At 44.1% G+C, this 19,195-nt stretch overlaps 1 protein-coding gene across 4 annotated transcripts in view; it reads left to right on the top strand.

The window, feature by feature from the left end:
* SLC8A2 (solute carrier family 8 member A2) overlaps positions 1–13,596 on the top strand; it is a 321,980-nt gene extending 308,384 nt beyond the window's left edge. For all 4 annotated transcript variants that reach the window (XM_077480780.1, XM_077480773.1, XM_077480797.1 and 1 more), the window contains 2 exons: positions 9,136–9,411; positions 13,095–13,596. In XM_077480780.1, the coding sequence (XP_077336906.1) occupies positions 9,136–9,411; positions 13,095–13,471 (653 nt within the window). In that variant the 3' untranslated portion in view covers positions 13,472–13,596. The remainder of the gene's footprint in view (positions 1–9,135; positions 9,412–13,094) is intronic.
* Positions 13,597–19,195: the final 5,599 nt, after the last annotated feature.

The raw sequence follows: 19,195 nt of genomic DNA, 5'->3' as shown, positions 1-19,195 counted from the left end.
TAAGCCACTTCAGGACCTTAATTTGCTTCTTCTTGAGCCCCTCCTTTGTTGCCTTGGCCATGTGTTTTGGGTCATTGTCATGCTGGAATACTCATCCATGACCCATTTTCAATGCCCTGGCTAAGGGAAGGAGGTTCTCAGCCAAGATTTGATGGTACTTGGCTCCGTCCATCATCCCTTTGATGCAGTGACGTTGTCCTGTCTCCTTAGCAGAAAAACACCCCTAAAGCATAATGTTTGCACCTCCATGTTTGAGAGTGGGGATGGTGTTCTTACGGTCATAGGCAGCATTCCTCTTCCTCCAAACAGGGCAAGTTGAGTTGATGCCAAACAACTTGATTTTGGTCTTATCTGACCAGAACACTTTCACCCAGTTCTCCTCTGAATCATTCAGATGTTTATTGGCAAACTTCAGATGGGCCTGTATATGTGCTTTCTTGAGCAGGGGGACCTTGCGGGTGCTTGCAGGACTTCAGTCCTTCACAGCGTAGTGTGTTACTAATTGTTTTCTTGGTGACTATGGTCCCAGCTGCCTTGAGATCATCCACAAGACTCTCCCATCTAGTTCTGGGCTGATTCCTCTCCGTTCTCATGATCATTGAAACTCTACGAGGTGAGATCTTGCATGGAGCCCCAGGCCGAGGGAAATTGACAGTTATTTTGTGTTTCTTCCATTTGCGAATAATCACACCAACCCTCTCACCAATCTGCTTGGCGATGGTCTTGTAGCCCATTGCAGCCCTGTATAGGTCTACAATCTTGTCCCTGACATCCTTGGACAGCTATTTGGTCTTGGCCATGGTGGAGAGATTGGAATCTGGTTGATTAATTGCTTCAGTGGACAGGTGTCTTTTATACAGTTAACAAGCTAAGATTAGGAGCACTCCCTTAATCTCAGCTCCTTACCTGTATAGAAGAGACCTGGGAGCCAGAAATCTTGCTGATGTATAGGGGATCAAATATTTACTTATTATTTCACGCATTAAAATGCAAATAAATTTATAACTTTTTTGAAATGCGTTTTTCTGGATATTTGTGTTGTTATTGTGTCTCTCACTGTTAAAATAAAACTACCATTAAAATTATAGACTGATCTATTAAAATCAGCAGGGGATCAAATACATACATTTTCTCCCTCATTGTAATATATATTTACAGCAGTGGGTGGTTGGGGCACTCTCAGGCCTTCACACAAGGAAATAGCTGAATTGTGGAGTTTATTGCATGTCAGGGGGGGTGCAGCCCACCTTTATTAATGCAATGGAAATCACAAATCATGAAATACCCAAAGCATCTATAAATCCCATGCCCTATATATGATAGTTCCACTCACAGTGAAAGGTATAGGGGTCTACTCACTAAGCGTTAAAAAAAGAATGAATGTTTTCAATAACTCATGTAGTATTTAGCTAAATGCCTTAATGAATCAGTAATTTTTTTTTATATTTTGCAATATTTAACACTTATGTCACGTACACCCAACCGGACTTTGACAGCAAAGGTCCGACAGAGCGAATCCGTCTGACAATTCGATCGTGTGTGGGCTCCATCGGACCTTTGCTGTCCAAAAATCTGATGGACTTTAGAAAGAGAACGTTTCAAATTTTTTCGCCGGAACTCCACCGGACCCAGTTCCTATCAAGAAATTCGCTCGTGTGTATGCTAGTCTGACGGATGAAAACCGACGCTAGGGCAGCTATTGGCTTACTTATTCTAGTCCGGTCGTACGTCATCACGTTTGAATCCGTCGGACTTTGGTGTGATTGTGGGTGGCCAAGTCCGTTCATTCGGAAAAGTCAGTCGGAACTCCCCCAAAAGTCCGTCGGGAAGACCGTCGGACCTAGTCCGTCGAAAAGTCCGGTCGTGTGTACGCGGCATTAGTTTAGTATTGTTTTTTAGTTTTCACAGCCACTGCACCAGAATCAGATCGATGAAGGTACATGGAAATATTGTGAATCTACAAAAACCTTCCTAGGGCTTGTTTACACGTGAGGTTGGGGGGTTAAACGCCATGGTTGAGCTGCTCTTTTATTGCCCCCCCCCCCCCAACCATCCCTTTTAGCTACAGAGGCAGTGAATGGGAAACATGCACCACAGCCACAATGGTCTGCTTCGTGGCCATGACAGGAGTTATACCCCATCCATTTCAGCGAGCATAGCACCCACTGAGCGTGACCCATTCAGGTGAAAAAAAGCAAAGACAGACTGTGATTAGCCAAAATGTTAGCTAAATTGCACTATTCTGTTAGTTCCTTGTGTCATGTGCTCCCTGGCACTATCCTCCCTAGACATCTACTTGTAGAGTAGCTCTTCCTCTATAGTAACTTTTCTTTTTCATTGCAGGTAAATAATGGATTCCAGGTAGAAGCAACGTGCTGTCATTGAGTTCCTGGCAAAGGAAGGGTGCAGGCTGTGGTTGCAGTTAATGGCCTTCCACTGCGTGGTTTGTCTTTAATACTGGTTTTCCCCTTTTGCTGCCACACTTGCTTAAGAAATAATTTTATCCCTGAAAATTACATAAAACCCCCAAAACATTATATATTTTCTGAAAACAGACACCCTAAAAAAATAAGTGTCAATTCCAATTTTTTATGTCACACTATATTACCACAAAGGTGTCAGTAAAAAATACACTAAAGTTAATTTTAGGGCATACAGACATAATAAATTACCTAGCTTTTTTAATAAAATCTAAGAGACGAGGTTGCACCCAGTAAATGGATACCCAATATGTCAAACCTTAAATTTGCGTGTGCCCGTGAAATGGCGACCAACTTCAGTACCCTATATTTTCCATAGGTGACACTTTGAAAGCCCTCTATAGGGCATCAGTTTAGTGTTATGGAGTAGGTCTGGTGCTAGAAATATCACTCTCATCGTGCGAGGCGATATGTAACATGTGCATCGTAATTGACAGTTTCATGTCTAGGCGCCCCCGACATGTGTGTTTGTTTGTACATGCCTATATGTGGGTGTGCCTCAAAATTTGTTTGTGGGGGATTTTATGTTCTTGGGCGCAACGTTTTTTTACTGTTAAAAAATTTTTTAATCTGATTTTTTTTTTCCAAAAAGTCCCCTATGTGATGATTTTTTGGTCACAGGTTCACTTTAATGAGACATCCAGAGTCTAAAAGACGCTACATGTCTCCTCTGTGCTGCACTGAATGTAATACAATGCAGATTGCATTGCAGTACATTCTTTCCCTGCCATGCTGGCCAGGGACACTGAGAGGCTGACCCAGAAGTGATGTTAAACACATAGCTTACAGCAGGGATGCCCAACCTTTCAAAGAGTGAGGGCCACTTAAGTGACTTGGTAACCAGTCGCGGGCCACAATGAGTGGAGCGGGCGGTTGACAGGTCTGTGTCCACTCTGCATATAGAGAGCAGACATGGATACAACCCACTCTAATCTATGGGACCTTCGAGGTAGGTAGTGCACCCGCAGATCAGTTTAAAAGCAGCCTAGTACCCACTGCAGAACAGATATGGCCATATCTGGTATCACTCCGCCAGTGACGGGAGCAAGCACTATACAGGAAGCATTGGCTTATGCGGCTCTGCTCCACAGCCGCTTGCTTTCTCCGTCGCCGGCTTCATTTACAACGCGGAGGCTCTAGGATGACGGATCGGTGATCCGGGCTTGCCAACCAGCCATCCCAGAGCAGGAGGTTGCGGGCCACATCAGAGAGCTCCGTGGGCCACATGTGGCCCCCGGGCCACTGGTTGGGCACCCCTGGCATACAGGGTCAGTCAGCAACAAGGAGGGGAGGAGAGTGGATGCATATCTGCTCTTTCCCCCCCCCCCCTACCCAGAAGCATCAGTGGCGGCTGGTGCTCAACATTTTTGGGGGGGCGCAAACAAACTGAAATGTTCTGAATAAACCCCATCAATCGCAGCCACTGTGCCCATCAAACGCAGCCACTGTGCCCAACAATTACTGCCAATGTGCCCATCAAACGCAGCCACTGTGCCATCAAATGCTGCCACTGTGCACAATCAAATACAGCTACTGTGCCCAATCAAATACAGCTACTGTGCCCATCTTATGCAGCCACTATGCCCATCTTATGCAGCCACTTTGCCCATCAAATGCAGCCTCACTGTGCCTCATCAAATGCAACCTCACTGTCCCATCAAATGCAGCCTCACTGTGTCCCATCAAATGCAGCCTCACTGTGTCCCATCAAATGCAGCCTCACTGTGTCCCATCAAATGCAGCCTCACTATGTCCCACCAAATGCAGCCTGTGTCCCATCAAATGCAGCCTCACTGTCCCATTAAATGCAGCCTGTGTCCCATCAAATACAGCCACTGTGCCCATCAAACGCAGCCACTGTGCCCATGAAAAGCAGCCACTGCGCCATATCAAATGCTCCCACTGTATCATCAAATGCTGCCACTGTGCCCCATCAAATGCAGCCTCACTGTGTCCCATCAAATGCAGCCTCACTGTGTCCCATCAAATGCAGACTGTGTCCCATCAAATACAGCCACTGTGCCCATCAAATACATCCACTGTGCCCATCAAACGCAGCCACTGTGTCCATCAAAAGCAGCCACTGTGCCATATCAAATGCTGCCATTGTGCCATCAAATGCTGCCACTGTGCCCATCCTATGCAGCCACTGTGCCCCATCAAATGCAGCCTCACTCTCCCATCAAATGCAGCCTCACTCTCCCATCAAATGCAGCCTCACTGTCCCATCAAATGCAGCCTCACTCTGTCCCATCAAATGCAGCCTCACTGTGTCCCATCAAATGCAGCCTCACTGTGTCCCACCAAATGCATCCTGTGTCCCATCGAATGCAGCCTGTGTCCCATAAAATGCATTCTCACTGTGTCCCATCAAATGCAGCCTCATTGTCTCATCAAATGCAGCCTCACTGTCCCATCAAATGCAGCCTCACTCTGTCCCATCAAATGCAGCCTCACTGTGTCCCATCAAATGCAGCCTCACTGTGTCCCACCAAATGCATCCTGTGTCCCATCGAATGCAGCCTGTGTCCCATAAAATGCATTCTCACTGTGTCCCATCAAATGCAGCCTCATTGTCTCATCAAATGCAGCCTCATTGTCCCATCAAATGCAGCCTCACTGTGTCCCATCAAATGCAGCCTCACTGTGTCCCATCAAATGCAGACTGTGTCCCATCAAATACAGCCACTGTGCCCATCAAATACATCCACTGTGCCCATCAAACGCAGCCACTGTGTCCATCAAAAGCAGCCACTGTGCCATATCAAATGCTGCCATTGTGCCATCAAATGCTGCCACTGTGCCCATCCTATGCAGCCACTGTGCCCCATCAAATGCAGCCTCACTCTCCCATCAAATGCAGCCTCACTCTCCCATCAAATGCAGCCTCACTGTCCCATCAAATGCAGCCTCACTCTGTCCCATCAAATGCAGCCTCACTGTGTCCCATCAAATGCAGCCTCACTGTGTCCCACCAAATGCATCCTGTGTCCCATCGAATGCAGCCTGTGTCCCATAAAATGCATTCTCACTGTGTCCCATCAAATGCAGCCTCATTGTCTCATCAAATGCAGCCTCACTGTCCCATCAAATGCAGCCTCACTCTGTCCCATCAAATGCAGCCTCACTGTGTCCCATCAAATGCAGCCTCACTGTGTCCCACCAAATGCATCCTGTGTCCCATCGAATGCAGCCTGTGTCCCATAAAATGCATTCTCACTGTGTCCCATCAAATGCAGCCTCATTGTCTCATCAAATGCAGCCTCATTGTCCCATCAAATGCAGCCTCACTGTGTCCCATCAAATGCAGCCTCACTGTGTCCCATCAAATGCAGACTGTGTCCCATCAAATACAGCCACTGTGCCCATCAAATACATCCACTGTGCCCATCAAACGCAGCCACTGTGTCCATCAAAAGCAGCCACTGTGCCATATCAAATGCTGCCATTGTGCCATCAAATGCTGCCACTGTGCCCATCCTATGCAGCCACTGTGCCCCATCAAATGCAGCCTCACTCTCCCATCAAATGCAGCCTCACTCTCCCATCAAATGCAGCCTCACTGTCCCATCAAATGCAGCCTCACTCTGTCCCATCAAATGCAGCCTCACTGTGTCCCATCAAATGCAGCCTCACTGTGTCCCACCAAATGCATCCTGTGTCCCATCGAATGCAGCCTGTGTCCCATAAAATGCATTCTCACTGTGTCCCATCAAATGCAGCCTCATTGTCTCATCAAATGCAGCCTCATTGTCCCATCAAATGCAGCCTCACTGTGTCCCATCAAATGCAGCCTCACTGTGTCCCATCAAATGCAGCCTCATTGTCCCATCAAATGCAGCCTCATTGTCCCATCAAATGCAGCCTCATTGTCCCATCAAACGCAGCCTCACTGTGTCCCATCAAAATGCAGTCTCGCTGTCCCATCAAATGCAGCCTCACTTTCCCGTCAAATGCAGCCTCACTGTCCCATCAACTGTAGCCTGTGTCCCATCAAATGCAGCCTCACTGTGTCCCATCAAATGCAGCCACACTGTCCCATCAAATGCAACCTCACTGTCCCATCAAATGCAGCCTGTGTCCCATCAAATTCAGCCTCACTGTCCCATCAAATGCAGCCTCACTGTCCCATCAAATGCAGCTTGTGTCCCATCAAATGCAGCCTGTGTCCCATCAAACCCCCCTCCCTCCTCGGGAGGTACGGACCGGCACTTACCTTGCTCTGGTGTCCTCTCCTCCTGTTGTGTCTCCTTCATTGGGCACTGGCAGCGGCGGTGGAGGAATCAGTCCGCTCCTCATACTTCCGGCTTTCTCTCTCTGGCGCAGTGGGAGAGAGAAAACTGGAAGTGACATCTAACTCGAATGTCAATCAAACCACCCGGCCGTAGTAATAGATACCACGGGCGCCAGGCAAAAGCTGCTCGGCACTTTGGAATGCGCCGCAAGGCGGGACAATAGCATGCGAATGAAGCGCCAGGTGTGCAATCTCATGATTGCATAGACGTGGTGCTCCCCATAGTGCACTGTGTCCGGCGCCCAAACACAGTGCACTTAAGGCCCTTTTTTTCTATTTTTTCTATTTTTATAAAAATGATTTTTTTGTGACTGCCTGGACAGGAGCGGTGACCGTGCGCCCCCTATGGATGGGCCGCCACTGGTCCCAGTCCCGCAGAAGTGCAAGTGCAGCCTGGGATACATGGTGGGGGCGCGCAGAGGGGCGCCGTTACAGGGGGTGTGTTGAAGCAATCATTGCTTCCACCTGACAGGCAGGAGTCTGCTTGTCAGATTTACACAAAATCCACTGGGAATGTGTGTAAACCCCCCCCGCTGTAAGGTCCGTACGACATATGCACCTGGCAGTGAAAGCTCCCCATCCATTCAAGCACATTGCTCTTGCCAATGGTGTCATCTCTGACAACATTCTGTAGCCTTATGTGGATGTCGGACAGCTTGCACCTCACTTTTGTCAAGAACTCAGTGACTGCACATTGCTCCTGATTGGAATCCATTATTTCCCTGCAATGGAAATGAAGAAGAGTTACTATAGTGGAAGAGTTACTCTACCACCATGTAAAAGCTGAATGGCCTGCCAGCATGCAAGTTAATAACAACGTTATGCACGCTTTGGCATTACTTTAGTACAGCCTGTATGTACAGTATCTCACAAAGTGGAGTACACCGCTCACATTTTTGTAAATATTTTATATCTTTTCATGTGACAACACAGAAGAAATCACACTTTGCTACAATGTAAAGTAGAATGCCCCACAGATGCCCAATAGAGTTTAGGTCTGGAGACATGCTTGGCCAGTCCATCACCTTTGCCTCAGCTTCTTTAGCAAGGCAGTGGTTGTCTTGGAGGTGTGTTTGGTATCTTTATCATGTTGCAATACTGCCCTGCGGCCCAGTCTTCAAAGGGAGGGGATCATGCCCTGCGTCAGTATGTCACAGTACATGTTGGCATTCATGGTTCCCTCATTGAACTGTAGCTCCCCAGTGCCAGCAGGACTCATGCAGTCCCAGAGCATGACACTCCCACTACCATGCTTGACTGTAGGCAAGACACACTTGCCTTTGTACTCCTCACCTGGTTGCCACCACACACGCTTGACACCATCTGAACCAAATAAGTTTATCTTGGTCTCATCAGACCCCAGGACGTGGTTCCAGTAATCCATGTCCTTTTTCTACTTGTCTTCAGAAAACTGTTTGCAGGCTTTCTTGTGCATCATCTTTAGAAGAGGCTTCCTTCTGGGACAACAGCCATGCAGACCAATTTGATGCAATGTGTGGCATATGGTCCAAGCACTGACAGGCTGACCCCCCACCCCTTCAGCCTCTGCAGCAATGCTGGCAGCACTCATGCGTCAAAGACAACCTCTGGATATGACGCTGAGCACGTGCACTCAACTTCTTTGGTCGACCATGGCGAGGCCTGTTCTGAGGGTCTTGGCAATCTTCTTATAGCCTAGGCCATCTTTATGTAGAGTAACAATTCTTTTTTTTCAGATCCTCAAAGAGTTCTTTGCCATCACATGACACTGGGGAGGGAATATGGCTAGCTGGGCCCAATTTGGATATTTTCACTTAGGGGTGTACTCACCTTTGTTGCCAGCGGTTTAGGAATTAATGGCTATGTGTTGATTGATTTTGAGGGGACAGCAAATTTATATTGTTATACAAGCTGTACACTAGCTACTTTACATTGTAGAAAAGTGTAATTTCTTCAGTGTTGTCACATGAAAAGATATAATAAAATATTTACAAAAATGTGAGGGGTGTACACACTTTTGTGCGATACTGTATGTAGTGTAGATGTGGACCACCACACATGCTTATAGGGATACTGGCCTGGATGCAATCTATGAAGAAGGTATGTAAAACGTGAAGCAGGTAACAGGTGCACACAGAAGGATTTGCAACAGGACTAATTTCCAATGTGGTTTTATTGGTGTCAACATTTTGGTGGGATGCAGCCCACATTTCTCAAGATGTTTTGAGAAAGTCGGTCCGCGCCCTGCCCAGAATTTGACAGCAATAAAACCACAGTGAAAATCCCTCAAGTCCGGCTGAGTGCACCTGCTTCCAGCATCATACTTTAAAGAGAGGCAGAGTAAAAGACTTCATTGCTTAAATTGGCTTCCCTTTCCCGCAGGTGACGAGGAAGAAGATGATGATGGCAGAGAAGAAAAGCTTCCATCTTGTTTTGATTATGTTATGCACTTCCTGACTGTGTTCTGGAAAGTGCTCTTTGCCTTTGTGCCCCCCACAGAATACTGGAATGGCTGGGCCTGCTTCTTCGTCTGTATTATCATTGTGGGGATGCTGACTGCAGTCATAGGGGACCTGGCCTCACACTTTGGCTGCACCGTTGGACTGAAGGACTCGGTCACCGCCGTGGTATTTGTGGCTCTTGGTACATCCATCCCAGGTACAGTAATCCATCTTCCACAAACAATGATGGGATACAAGTCAAGGGCAGCAAGGGTATATAAAAACAACAAAAAAGTAGGCCCATCTTATGATAAACAATGAAATGTGGCCATAATTCAAAATTAAAATACAAAAAGTTGATACAGATATAATAATTGATTAAAGGTCCATAAGTGAAAAATGTTCCCAACACCATGGTTTCTTCAATATCTTGTTTTTTCATATATTGTGCCAAAAAGTGTGAATGTAAACTCACCGGAAATGTCTGACCCCTTTTTTTCAGGTAGGTCAAAATGGGCTGTTTGCCCCCTTAGGCTGATATTCTCCTAATCTTTATCTCCAGTGTGTTCCTCCAAATGATTGCCCATCAGAGATGAAGTGATCCAGTAGGAGACATATTAAATTGTATCATAGCGTAGTATTTTATAAAAAATTTGGCATTAAAAACAAAAAGAGATAGTGCACTCACATGGTAATGTGCCTGGATCCCGACACCTGCATGTACAGCATGTGTGGGAATAGGTTATGGCTTCCCCAAGCCTGCCCGAAGCCAGCGTGTGCTCCAAGCCTTGTTCTAGTTTGTAGCCTGGAAGTGATGTCACACAGGACCATGAAGTGACGAACCCACAAAGCTTTGTTACAAAACTAGGTAATTCAGACTGAGCAAATGATAAAAAATTAGGGCTGTTACTGATTAAAATTTTCATGTTTGATTAATCATTTTTTTAAAATCGATTAATCGACTAATTTTGATTAATTATAACGCACATACAGATCCAACTACTTTTAGCTGATCTCCTTGCATTGCAACTCTGCATTAGTCAGTGGTAAATGTGGTATACACTATATACAATCACCTGACACTAGTTAGTTTCCACAATCCATGACTTAACTTCACAGTTCACACAAATAATTTTTAAATTCAAACTGTAGCACTGACGTAAGTAATTTTTTTTCCCACAGTAGCGTGACAATCCCTCCACCTCCGGTCTAACTAATCACTATCTCCTTATGGCATGGACCCCTGTGCAAACAGGTGGTCATGCAAGCAGGTATCAAAAGGATTAACACGGACCATAAACTTCTCTCACGTCTCCTTAGATCTCAGCAAGGATGCCAGGTCATGGATATAAAGAAAAGATCTAAGTGCTCACCGCTTAAAGTGGAAGTAAACCCATGGATTTAAACAGTTAAAATAAAAAGGCATACCGGGAATGCTAACTGCACGTTGACTGTGCTCTCAGCCAAACTATCAAACCATCCAATGGCTGGTGTCATAATGAATCACATGTGCAGCACCATAGCAGTTGAAGATTAAACAGAGGCAAAGATGGCAGCTTCCTTGGCTGAAAACGATAGGGGAGTTTACTTCCACTTTAAGTATAAGATTTTATTTTTGTGTTTAAACACAAACTACTCACATAAAGATGATAAAAACACAACATGTAAAGCCGAGAATCGTGTTAGTTCCGTAGGGCAGCAGCGGGTGACATCATGCGTAGCCCCTCCACCGTACGCGTTACATTCAATCAGAACTTCGATGTCACCAGACTCCTCACCCTTCCCTTCCTTAGCAGAAGGAGGCACTTGGGGAAGACGGAACATCCTGAAGACCCGGAAGCTGGCGGAGAGGTGAGTACCGATCAAAAGAATTAAGAATTCATCTTTAATTTCCACAGCCCTATAAAAAATACATCAGCAAAGGTTGCATTCGCCATTAAAAGCACATGTCAATACAATTCATAGATCCAGTAATATAAAACACTAAAGTCAAGCTTTGACTTATTCTTTACAGCTAAATCTAAGTTTCACATTTTTTTATAATATTCTAGTTCTGTACCCCTAATGCCGCGTACACACGACCGGACTTTTCGATGGACTAGGTCCGACGGACTTTCGGCGGAGGTCCTATGGACTTTCTGAATGAAACGGACTTGGCCACACATGAACGGACTAAGTCCGTTCGAAAGTCTGTTCGTTTTGAACGTGATGACCAATAGCCAGTAGCCAATAGTTGCACTTGCGTCGTATTTGGTCCGTCGGACTAGCACACAGACAAACAGTTGCCTGATTTTTAGTCCGTCAGACTTGAGTCTGTTGGATAGATTTGAAACATGTTTTATTTCTAGGTCCACCAGATTTTTGGGAGAAAAAAGTCTGCTGGAGCCCACACATGATCGAATTGTCCGACGGATTCCGGTCCAAGTCTGCCAGAAAGTCAGATCGTGTGTATGCGGCATAACTGTTATGATTTGTGTCTGATTTTCTTGGAAATGCCTTAAAATGCTTCTTTTTTAATCTCAGTGAAATTGTTGCTTCTTGCCCTCCACCTCTAGTAGTACTCTGTACTGGCATAGCAGACTAGCAGACTCACAGCCACACAATTCGGACTCATGCACATGGCCATGTAATTATACATAGGATGTTGCTGGCAGTATGTAAATTATTGTCTGTACACTGTATACATACAGTATATAAATCATTTGTGCTAATGTTTACATACATCATACAATGCAATTTGGTTTTAAAACAGTTCTTGCCACCTAGCATCCTTGGTTGCTAGGACGCAGGTGGCCTCAGGTGGCCTCAGGTGCAGTGGCTGTCTAAATACAATAGATGGCAGTGGATCTATCCACTCTATTAATATGGATAGGGAAATCAACTAAATTTCTCTTGTTCAACCAGTGGGCTGTATGGCTACTTTCATTTGGAACTCTGGTCAAAAAAAGACTCCTGCTACCCTGCCAACCCTCCACCATTATTTTCATAAAAGGAAGCAGAAGCTCTGAAATACCATGAATGAACTACTGCTTCAGGATCCCTTGCAAACATGGTCAGGCACCCAAGAATGTCTTCAAATTATCTCTGTTAAAGGGTGAGAATTTAGATTGTCTGAACCTCCTCTTTGGCTAAGCTCACATGTTGAAATGCCCAGTATTTTAGACAAATAACCAACAACCATGGAAAGTGCTTCCCCTACTTTTATCAGAAAATGACTCCAGTGTATTGAATGTGGAAATCTTTAAGCTGGTCATACACTCTGATAGTACAATCTTCTTTAGATTTAGGAAAACTAAGTAATATGAGGACAAACCTGCACAATTCATTAAAATAATGTCAAATAAGGCAGGCTCTTGGACTACATAGTTAGTGGAAGATTTAAAGGAGATTGCATAGTGTATAGTGAATAAAAAAAAAGTGTGAACTCTGTACGTTTCATAAAACTTGCTGTACTAATGTCATAGCATTTTTTATGATCGTTAGCGCTATCTAGTGGCCATAATGCAGTAGTTTCCTGATTGAGGTATTTCAGGAAAATGCTGCATTATGGCCATTGGATGAAGCTGACAATCATAGGAAATATTGGAGAAGAGTTCTTCCACAGCAATCAGCCTGCTACTAAAGACACCCTCAACTTACTTATGTTGGGGAGGCATACTGATCCAGTGTCCACAGTACTTTCTAACTCAATGACTCAAGCATGCAGCAAACCATGTGTTTTCTGAAGTCCTGATATGATTACTTGTTCTGGTGAGTGAATCAGAAACAGTTGAAACCACTATGTATGTACCAAGACAACAATGGCAGCCTTCATATTTTTCACACGTTAAGTTTCCTCTAGCCTATTTACTAAGTAGAAATCTAGATTATGTAATTATCTTTTATATTTCTCTTTTGCAGACACTTTTGCCAGCAAGGTGGCTGCACAACAGGACCAGTACGCAGACGCTTGTATCGGCAATGTGACAGGCAGCAATGCAGTGAATGTCTTCTTGGGCATCGGAGTGGCCTGGTCCGTGGCTGCAATCTACTGGGCCATCCAAGGCAAAGACTTTATGGTGGATGCCGGCAATTTGGCCTTCTCAGTCACACTCTTTACCATCTTCGCGTTTATCAGCATCGCTGTCCTCTTGTACCGCCGCAGGCCCAGTATAGGCGGTGAGCTAGGGGGCTCCCGTCTCTCCAAGACCCTCACTGCCCTGCTTTTCATCGGCCTTTGGTTCCTCTACATCTTGTTCTCAAGCTTGGAAGCCTACTGCCATATCAAGGGCTTCTAAATGTCATTGACAATATATCGAGGGGCTCTCCCACTGAGAACTCAAACATTCCATGGGATGACACTCACTTAGGTTGTGAAGTGTAACATTAGGGTGAAGTTGAGGGCATAAAAAAATGGGGATAATTTATTTATTTTTGTAATTTTTTTTCATCTGGGTCTTATTCATCCTCCATCTTGTGTCATTTTAGACAAGTAGCACAATTTGCAAAAACAAATTGGCACTGGAAAGAGTTTGGAAGTCAAACTGAACTCCTAAACAACTGAAATAGGGAGATATACACATAAAAAGGAAGGGGAAGGGCTTTCCGCTTGGCCTGTTAGGCCTCTGCTGGTACCTAGATTGCTGAGGAAAGGAACTGTCTACTTTCAATAATTTATGGGCAGCAGTTGGTAGTCAATCTGTTACCTGAGAGAACAGAATGGTACATCTATAGTATGTGCTGCAACCATTTTTGAGCCAAATCAATGTCCGATTGATCCTTCCACTAGACGATGAAGGTCAGTGCAAACCAAGATTAATATTTCTATTTCTGGCAGATATCTAGGATTAAAATCACATGCCACATTCAAATATTTTTTAGAGGCTCTGGTCATAAAATTTCTATGTGTTAGATTTTTCTTCTACTTCACATAATGCAAAAATAAATCTGACAGGTTTAAGGCTTTTTCACAACAAATGCAATTGAAATTGAAAGCAGTGCTGCATGTTTAGTAAGAAGTCTTGCCATTGGTTTTAGATGCATTCCAATGCATTTTTTGAAGGCCGCTAGTTGACATGATTGAGAACTGCAGGTCTTCAAAGCCTAAACTACACCATGCAGAATAGCTTTAAAATGCACTATTCTTCTGTGAATGGGCTTTCCTGATATACAGTATACATATACAGAGTTTTCCTGCATTGGATAACACAAGCATATAACCACATCTAATGTGAATGAACCCCAACACTATCCATAATAATAAGCCAGTGCTTTACAGACTTGTAGCTCAATCCTCAGACATACAATTAGAAACATCCAAAAAATCAAAAGATTAGAAAAATCATTCCAAAAAACTCTACCAACGTTCTTTACCTAAAAATGTGTACACTCACAAAATTCATAGGGCCAGTTAACACAAAAATGCTACTTTCAAGTAAAGGAAATGTACATATTTATTGTGCGTTTTTGTTAGTTTATCTTAAAGTAAAACTAACAGCCATTTAAATGCTTAAAAGTAAAGGTTCAACATTGCAGTAGACACTACAAAATAATTTTACTACTTATTACCCCTGAAAAACCTTCCTTTCTGTGCCTATTAGTTTCACTTTTCTCTAGAAGCCTAACTTCTCTGCCTGATTTTAGGACCAAGCCCTGCACTTTCCTGCCCAAAGATGATCTATTGGACTGGGGTGGCACCTGGCAAATCTTAGTCTTTAAGGGTCGGTGTTTTGTCAGATTTGGCGACCTGTGAGATTTTGTAACGGAAATGACGTTACGTCACCGCCATTTTGCTACACCACGCATTCGTCCACACTAATGTCCCATACACACGGTCGGAAATTCAGATGGAAAAAGTCAGATCAGATTATGTTATCGGAAAATCCGATCGTGTGTGGGCTCTATCAGACTTTTTCTGTCGGAATTTCCGACGGAAAAAGTTTAAGATCTGGATGTAAAATTTTTCGACAACAAAATACAATCAAACTTTTTCCGATTGTGTGCAGAGAATTCCGAAGCGCAAAGTGCCACGCATGCTCAGAAAAAATTGGTGAAATTGGAGATGAAAGCTGTTGGCTACTGGCCTCTACGTAGTCCCGTCGTACATTTTGTACGTCACCTCGTTCCCGAAAGATCGCATTTTCCGACAACTTTGTGCGACCGTGTGTATACAAGTCAAGTTTCAGCCAAAATTCGTTAGAAATAATCCGATGGATTTTGTGGTCGGAATGTCCGACTGTGTGTATGGGGCATTAGGTTACAGTGAGAAGGCGGCAAGCGGACATCTTGTTACACCCACCGGAGTCTTGCACTTCACACTTATTTTTAACAGTAAGCTGAGCTTATATCGTGAAATACAGTATTTAAAAATCTGTCTGACTGTTTAGATGTTAAATTTTAAATGCAGTGGCAAGCCTACTGATCTCACAGGTTTACTAATCTGACAGTTCACTGCTGCTTTGAAAAATCAACATCAAAACAGTCTGATGGATTTCAAAAATACTGTATTTCACTATATAAGCTGAGTTTATTGTTAAAAATAAGTGAGAAATGCAAGACTCCGGTGGGTGTCACAAGATGTACGCTTATCGTCTTCTCACTGTATCCTTACTGTGGACGAGTGTGAGGTGTAGCAATATGGCGGCGAAGGAACGTCACTTCCGTTACAAATTCTGACGGGTCGCCTAGTCTGACGAAACACCGGTTCACACCATGAATTGCACAGGAATACGCTGTGTGTTCCTGTGTGAATAACATACGATCTGGGTGCAGTGTTATTTCAGCCCATTCGTTTGAATGGGCAGAAATAATGCCAGAGCACACTAAAAGTAGTACATGCACTACTTTAAAAAAACTACTGTACCATGTGATCTGGTGCAGGCAAACGCACTGCGCTTGCAACCTGCATTTGGGGTGTCCTTAAGTTAAAGGGTGTCACGTACCTTAAGGCAGAGCCCGGAGTGCAGGGAGTGGCTTCTCGTAGACCTCTGACTCGAGAGACCCTAGTAGTGATGACAGGGGCTCGGGAGCACAGAGGGGCACAAGTGCCTGACTGGATGGTAGATGTAAGAAGCAGCAGACCGTTGATGGTGGAGGTGTATTGTAGTCCAGTAGCGGAATGCAGGCAAAGGTAAGGTTCAGCAGACAGCAGAAGGATTCCTGTAGTCCGGCAACGGGATGCAAGTGATCGCAGGGTACAGCGAACAACGGGAGGGGTTCTGTAGTCCGACAGCGGATGCAGGTGCAAACGGGATACTGCGGGAAGTGGGAAGAGTCCAGTAGTCTGCAGCAAGAGGTAGAAGGCAACAAGCGCAGAGGGAGTAACAGCCGGGTATGGTGGAAGACTGGGAGGTGTCCTGTAGTACAGCAGCGGTGAACAGGCAACTTACAGATGACGGATGGTGTAACAGTCCAGGTCAGGCACAGGCGAGCAGATCAGGTACAGAAATGGAATCCAGAAGAGTAGTCGGGTACAAAGCCAAAGTCGGGGGGCAGGCAGCAAACAGCAGAGTCGGGAACAGGCCGGGTTCAATACGGATCAGGATACGGATGCAGGTTCAGGTTCAGATACAGGTTACCAGGAAACACGGGAACGCTGTTGATCAGGCAGCAAGGCAGTGAAGCAAGGATCCAGTTTAAATAGCGCTATTGGCGCCAATTGCGTCAAACGGCCACGCGCGCACCCGCTGATCGCAGTAACGCTCTTGAAACTGCACAGAAGATCTCCTGCGACTTACGCCGCTCGGACGCCTGTGAGAAGGATCTTCCTGACAAAGGGGTTGTAAAGGTTTGTTTTTTATTTTCTAAATAGGTTCCTTTAAGCTAGTGCATTGTTGGTTCACTTGCCTTTTCTTTCGATTTCCCTTCTAAATGTTTTTTGCCTTTGTTTGAATTTCTCACTTCCTGTTCCTCCTTAGTAAGCTGTTCAGTAAGCTGTTCTGTCTGACTAAACACCGCTCGGATGATGGTGTGAAGTTTACTGAGGAGAAACAGGAAGTGAGAAATTCAGACAAAGAAAAAAAACATTTAGAAGGGAAATCGAAGGAAAAAGTAAATGAACCAATAATGCACTAGCTTAAAGGAACCTATTTAGAAAATTAAAAAAAAACCTTTACAACCCATTTAACAGTGACACCTGTTATTGATTGGCATTGCTGGAAGATTGGTCAAAGCAGTGAGATTGCAATTCAATATTTCTAAATGTAAAATAATGCACTTAGGGAAAAATGTATCCCTTGAGAGAATACAACATTGGGGGTACAGTGTTGGCCAGCACTACAGAAGAAAAAAAATTGAAGGTGCTTGTTTCAGTTGATTGCAACATGAGCAAACAGTGTGACCAGGCAGTGGGGAAAGAGAATAGAATTCTACGATGCATCACTAGAGGGATCACCAGCAGGATAAAGGAGATCCTGATTCAACGACATTTAGAATACTGTGTTCAGTTCTGGAGACCTCACCTACACAAAGATATTGATAAGATAGAACGAGTCCAGAGACAGGTAACAAAAATGGTGAAAGGTTTGGGGGATAAAACATATTGAGAGCGACTTCAGGAACTTAATGTAAAGTCAGGAGGAAAGAAGAGATGGGGGAGACATGATTAAAACTGTTAAATACATCAAGTGGTAAATTAGGTTCAGAAGGCGAGTTTTTTTCAATATGAAAAGAAAATCAAGAACACTGGGACATAACCTCAAACTAACTGAAGGAAAGTTCAAAACTAATCTCAGGAAGTATTATTTTACTGAAAGAGTGGTTGATAATTGGAATAATCTATCAACAGAGGTAGTGAGACAGTCAGCAGTAAACAGCTTCAAACATGCTTGGGATAAACATTAATCTATAGTTAGCAACGAGGTTAAAGAAAAAAAAAAAGAAAGAAGAATGGGCAGACTCGATGGATCACTCAGTCTTTTTCTAGCATCCCTTTTTTATGTTTCTACCTGATGCAGATTACAAGCGCAGTGTATTTTAAATGCAGTGTGGGAAACTCTCATGGAATGTGGGTTTCTCCCACTGGGTTCTGGTGTGAACTGACCCTAAAGGGTAACTCCACTTTTATGGAGAAAAAAAATCGAAAAAAAAAAAAAAAGTATATAGCATACACAATTGTTACACAAGCCGTGTTATCAAATAATGTTTTTAAATATTACCTTCTTAACCTGTAGCTGCTGTAATTTCCTGTATAATTCAATGCAATATGGCAACCTAGAGGCGCTGTACAGAATGCCCCCAGAAATGTAATTTATTGCTTGTGTGATTGGCTCACTGGTTTTCCCAGAAATCTGCACTAAGATACATTTCAAAATGTAGGCACCCCCTGCAATAGGAATTTCAGTTTTACTACCCAAGGGTTAAATACTTCTAAAGTGATGCAGACCCTGAAGCTTTTCTCATTAGAGCACTAAGAGTGTGCCAGGTGGTAATAACAAACCAGACCCTCCTGTTCAGATTCAGCCTGCCATGGACATGGTGACATAAACAGCTATTTCATCAAGGAAACAAAAGTTAGGAATCTTCTCAAGGTTTGTTAACATTTCTGAAATGTACGTTGATCGCCCAAAGGGGATTAAAAAATCCTTTAATTCAGGAATGTCAGTTCCCAGTAAGTACAACTAGCACATAGAGGAGGCTATGGTGGCTAATAATGATAGGTGTCAGTATTTTGTGCTGTCTGCTCTTTTACATTGAAAATGGCTGTCAGGTTTACTTGAAAATAACAAAATCTCCAATAAAAAAGAAACGTCGAGGACAATGGCAAAAAAAATTCCAGTTAAGTTAGGTCTCTCTGTTGTAGTGTTCAAAATCTATAAAAAGTCAAGTGATGCCTCGTACACACGATCAGAATTTTGGTCGGAAAAAGCTCTGATGGTTTTTCGGACGGAATTCCGACAGGATTTCGCTCAAGCTGTCTTGCATACACACGGTCACACCAAATTCTGACCGTCAAGAACGCAGTGACGTACAACACGAATGACGGGACTAGAAAAAGGAAGTTCAATAGCCGGTAGGCAATAGCT

Source organism: Lithobates pipiens, unplaced genomic scaffold, assembly GCF_037356315.1.
Source record: "Lithobates pipiens isolate NorthernLeopardFrog02 unplaced genomic scaffold, aLitPip1_a1.2 Scaffold_1, whole genome shotgun sequence".
Taxonomy (NCBI): Eukaryota; Metazoa; Chordata; class Amphibia; order Anura; family Ranidae; genus Lithobates; species Lithobates pipiens.
Note: the sequence above shows the minus strand (reverse complement) of the source record. Positions and strands in the feature narration are given on the sequence as shown.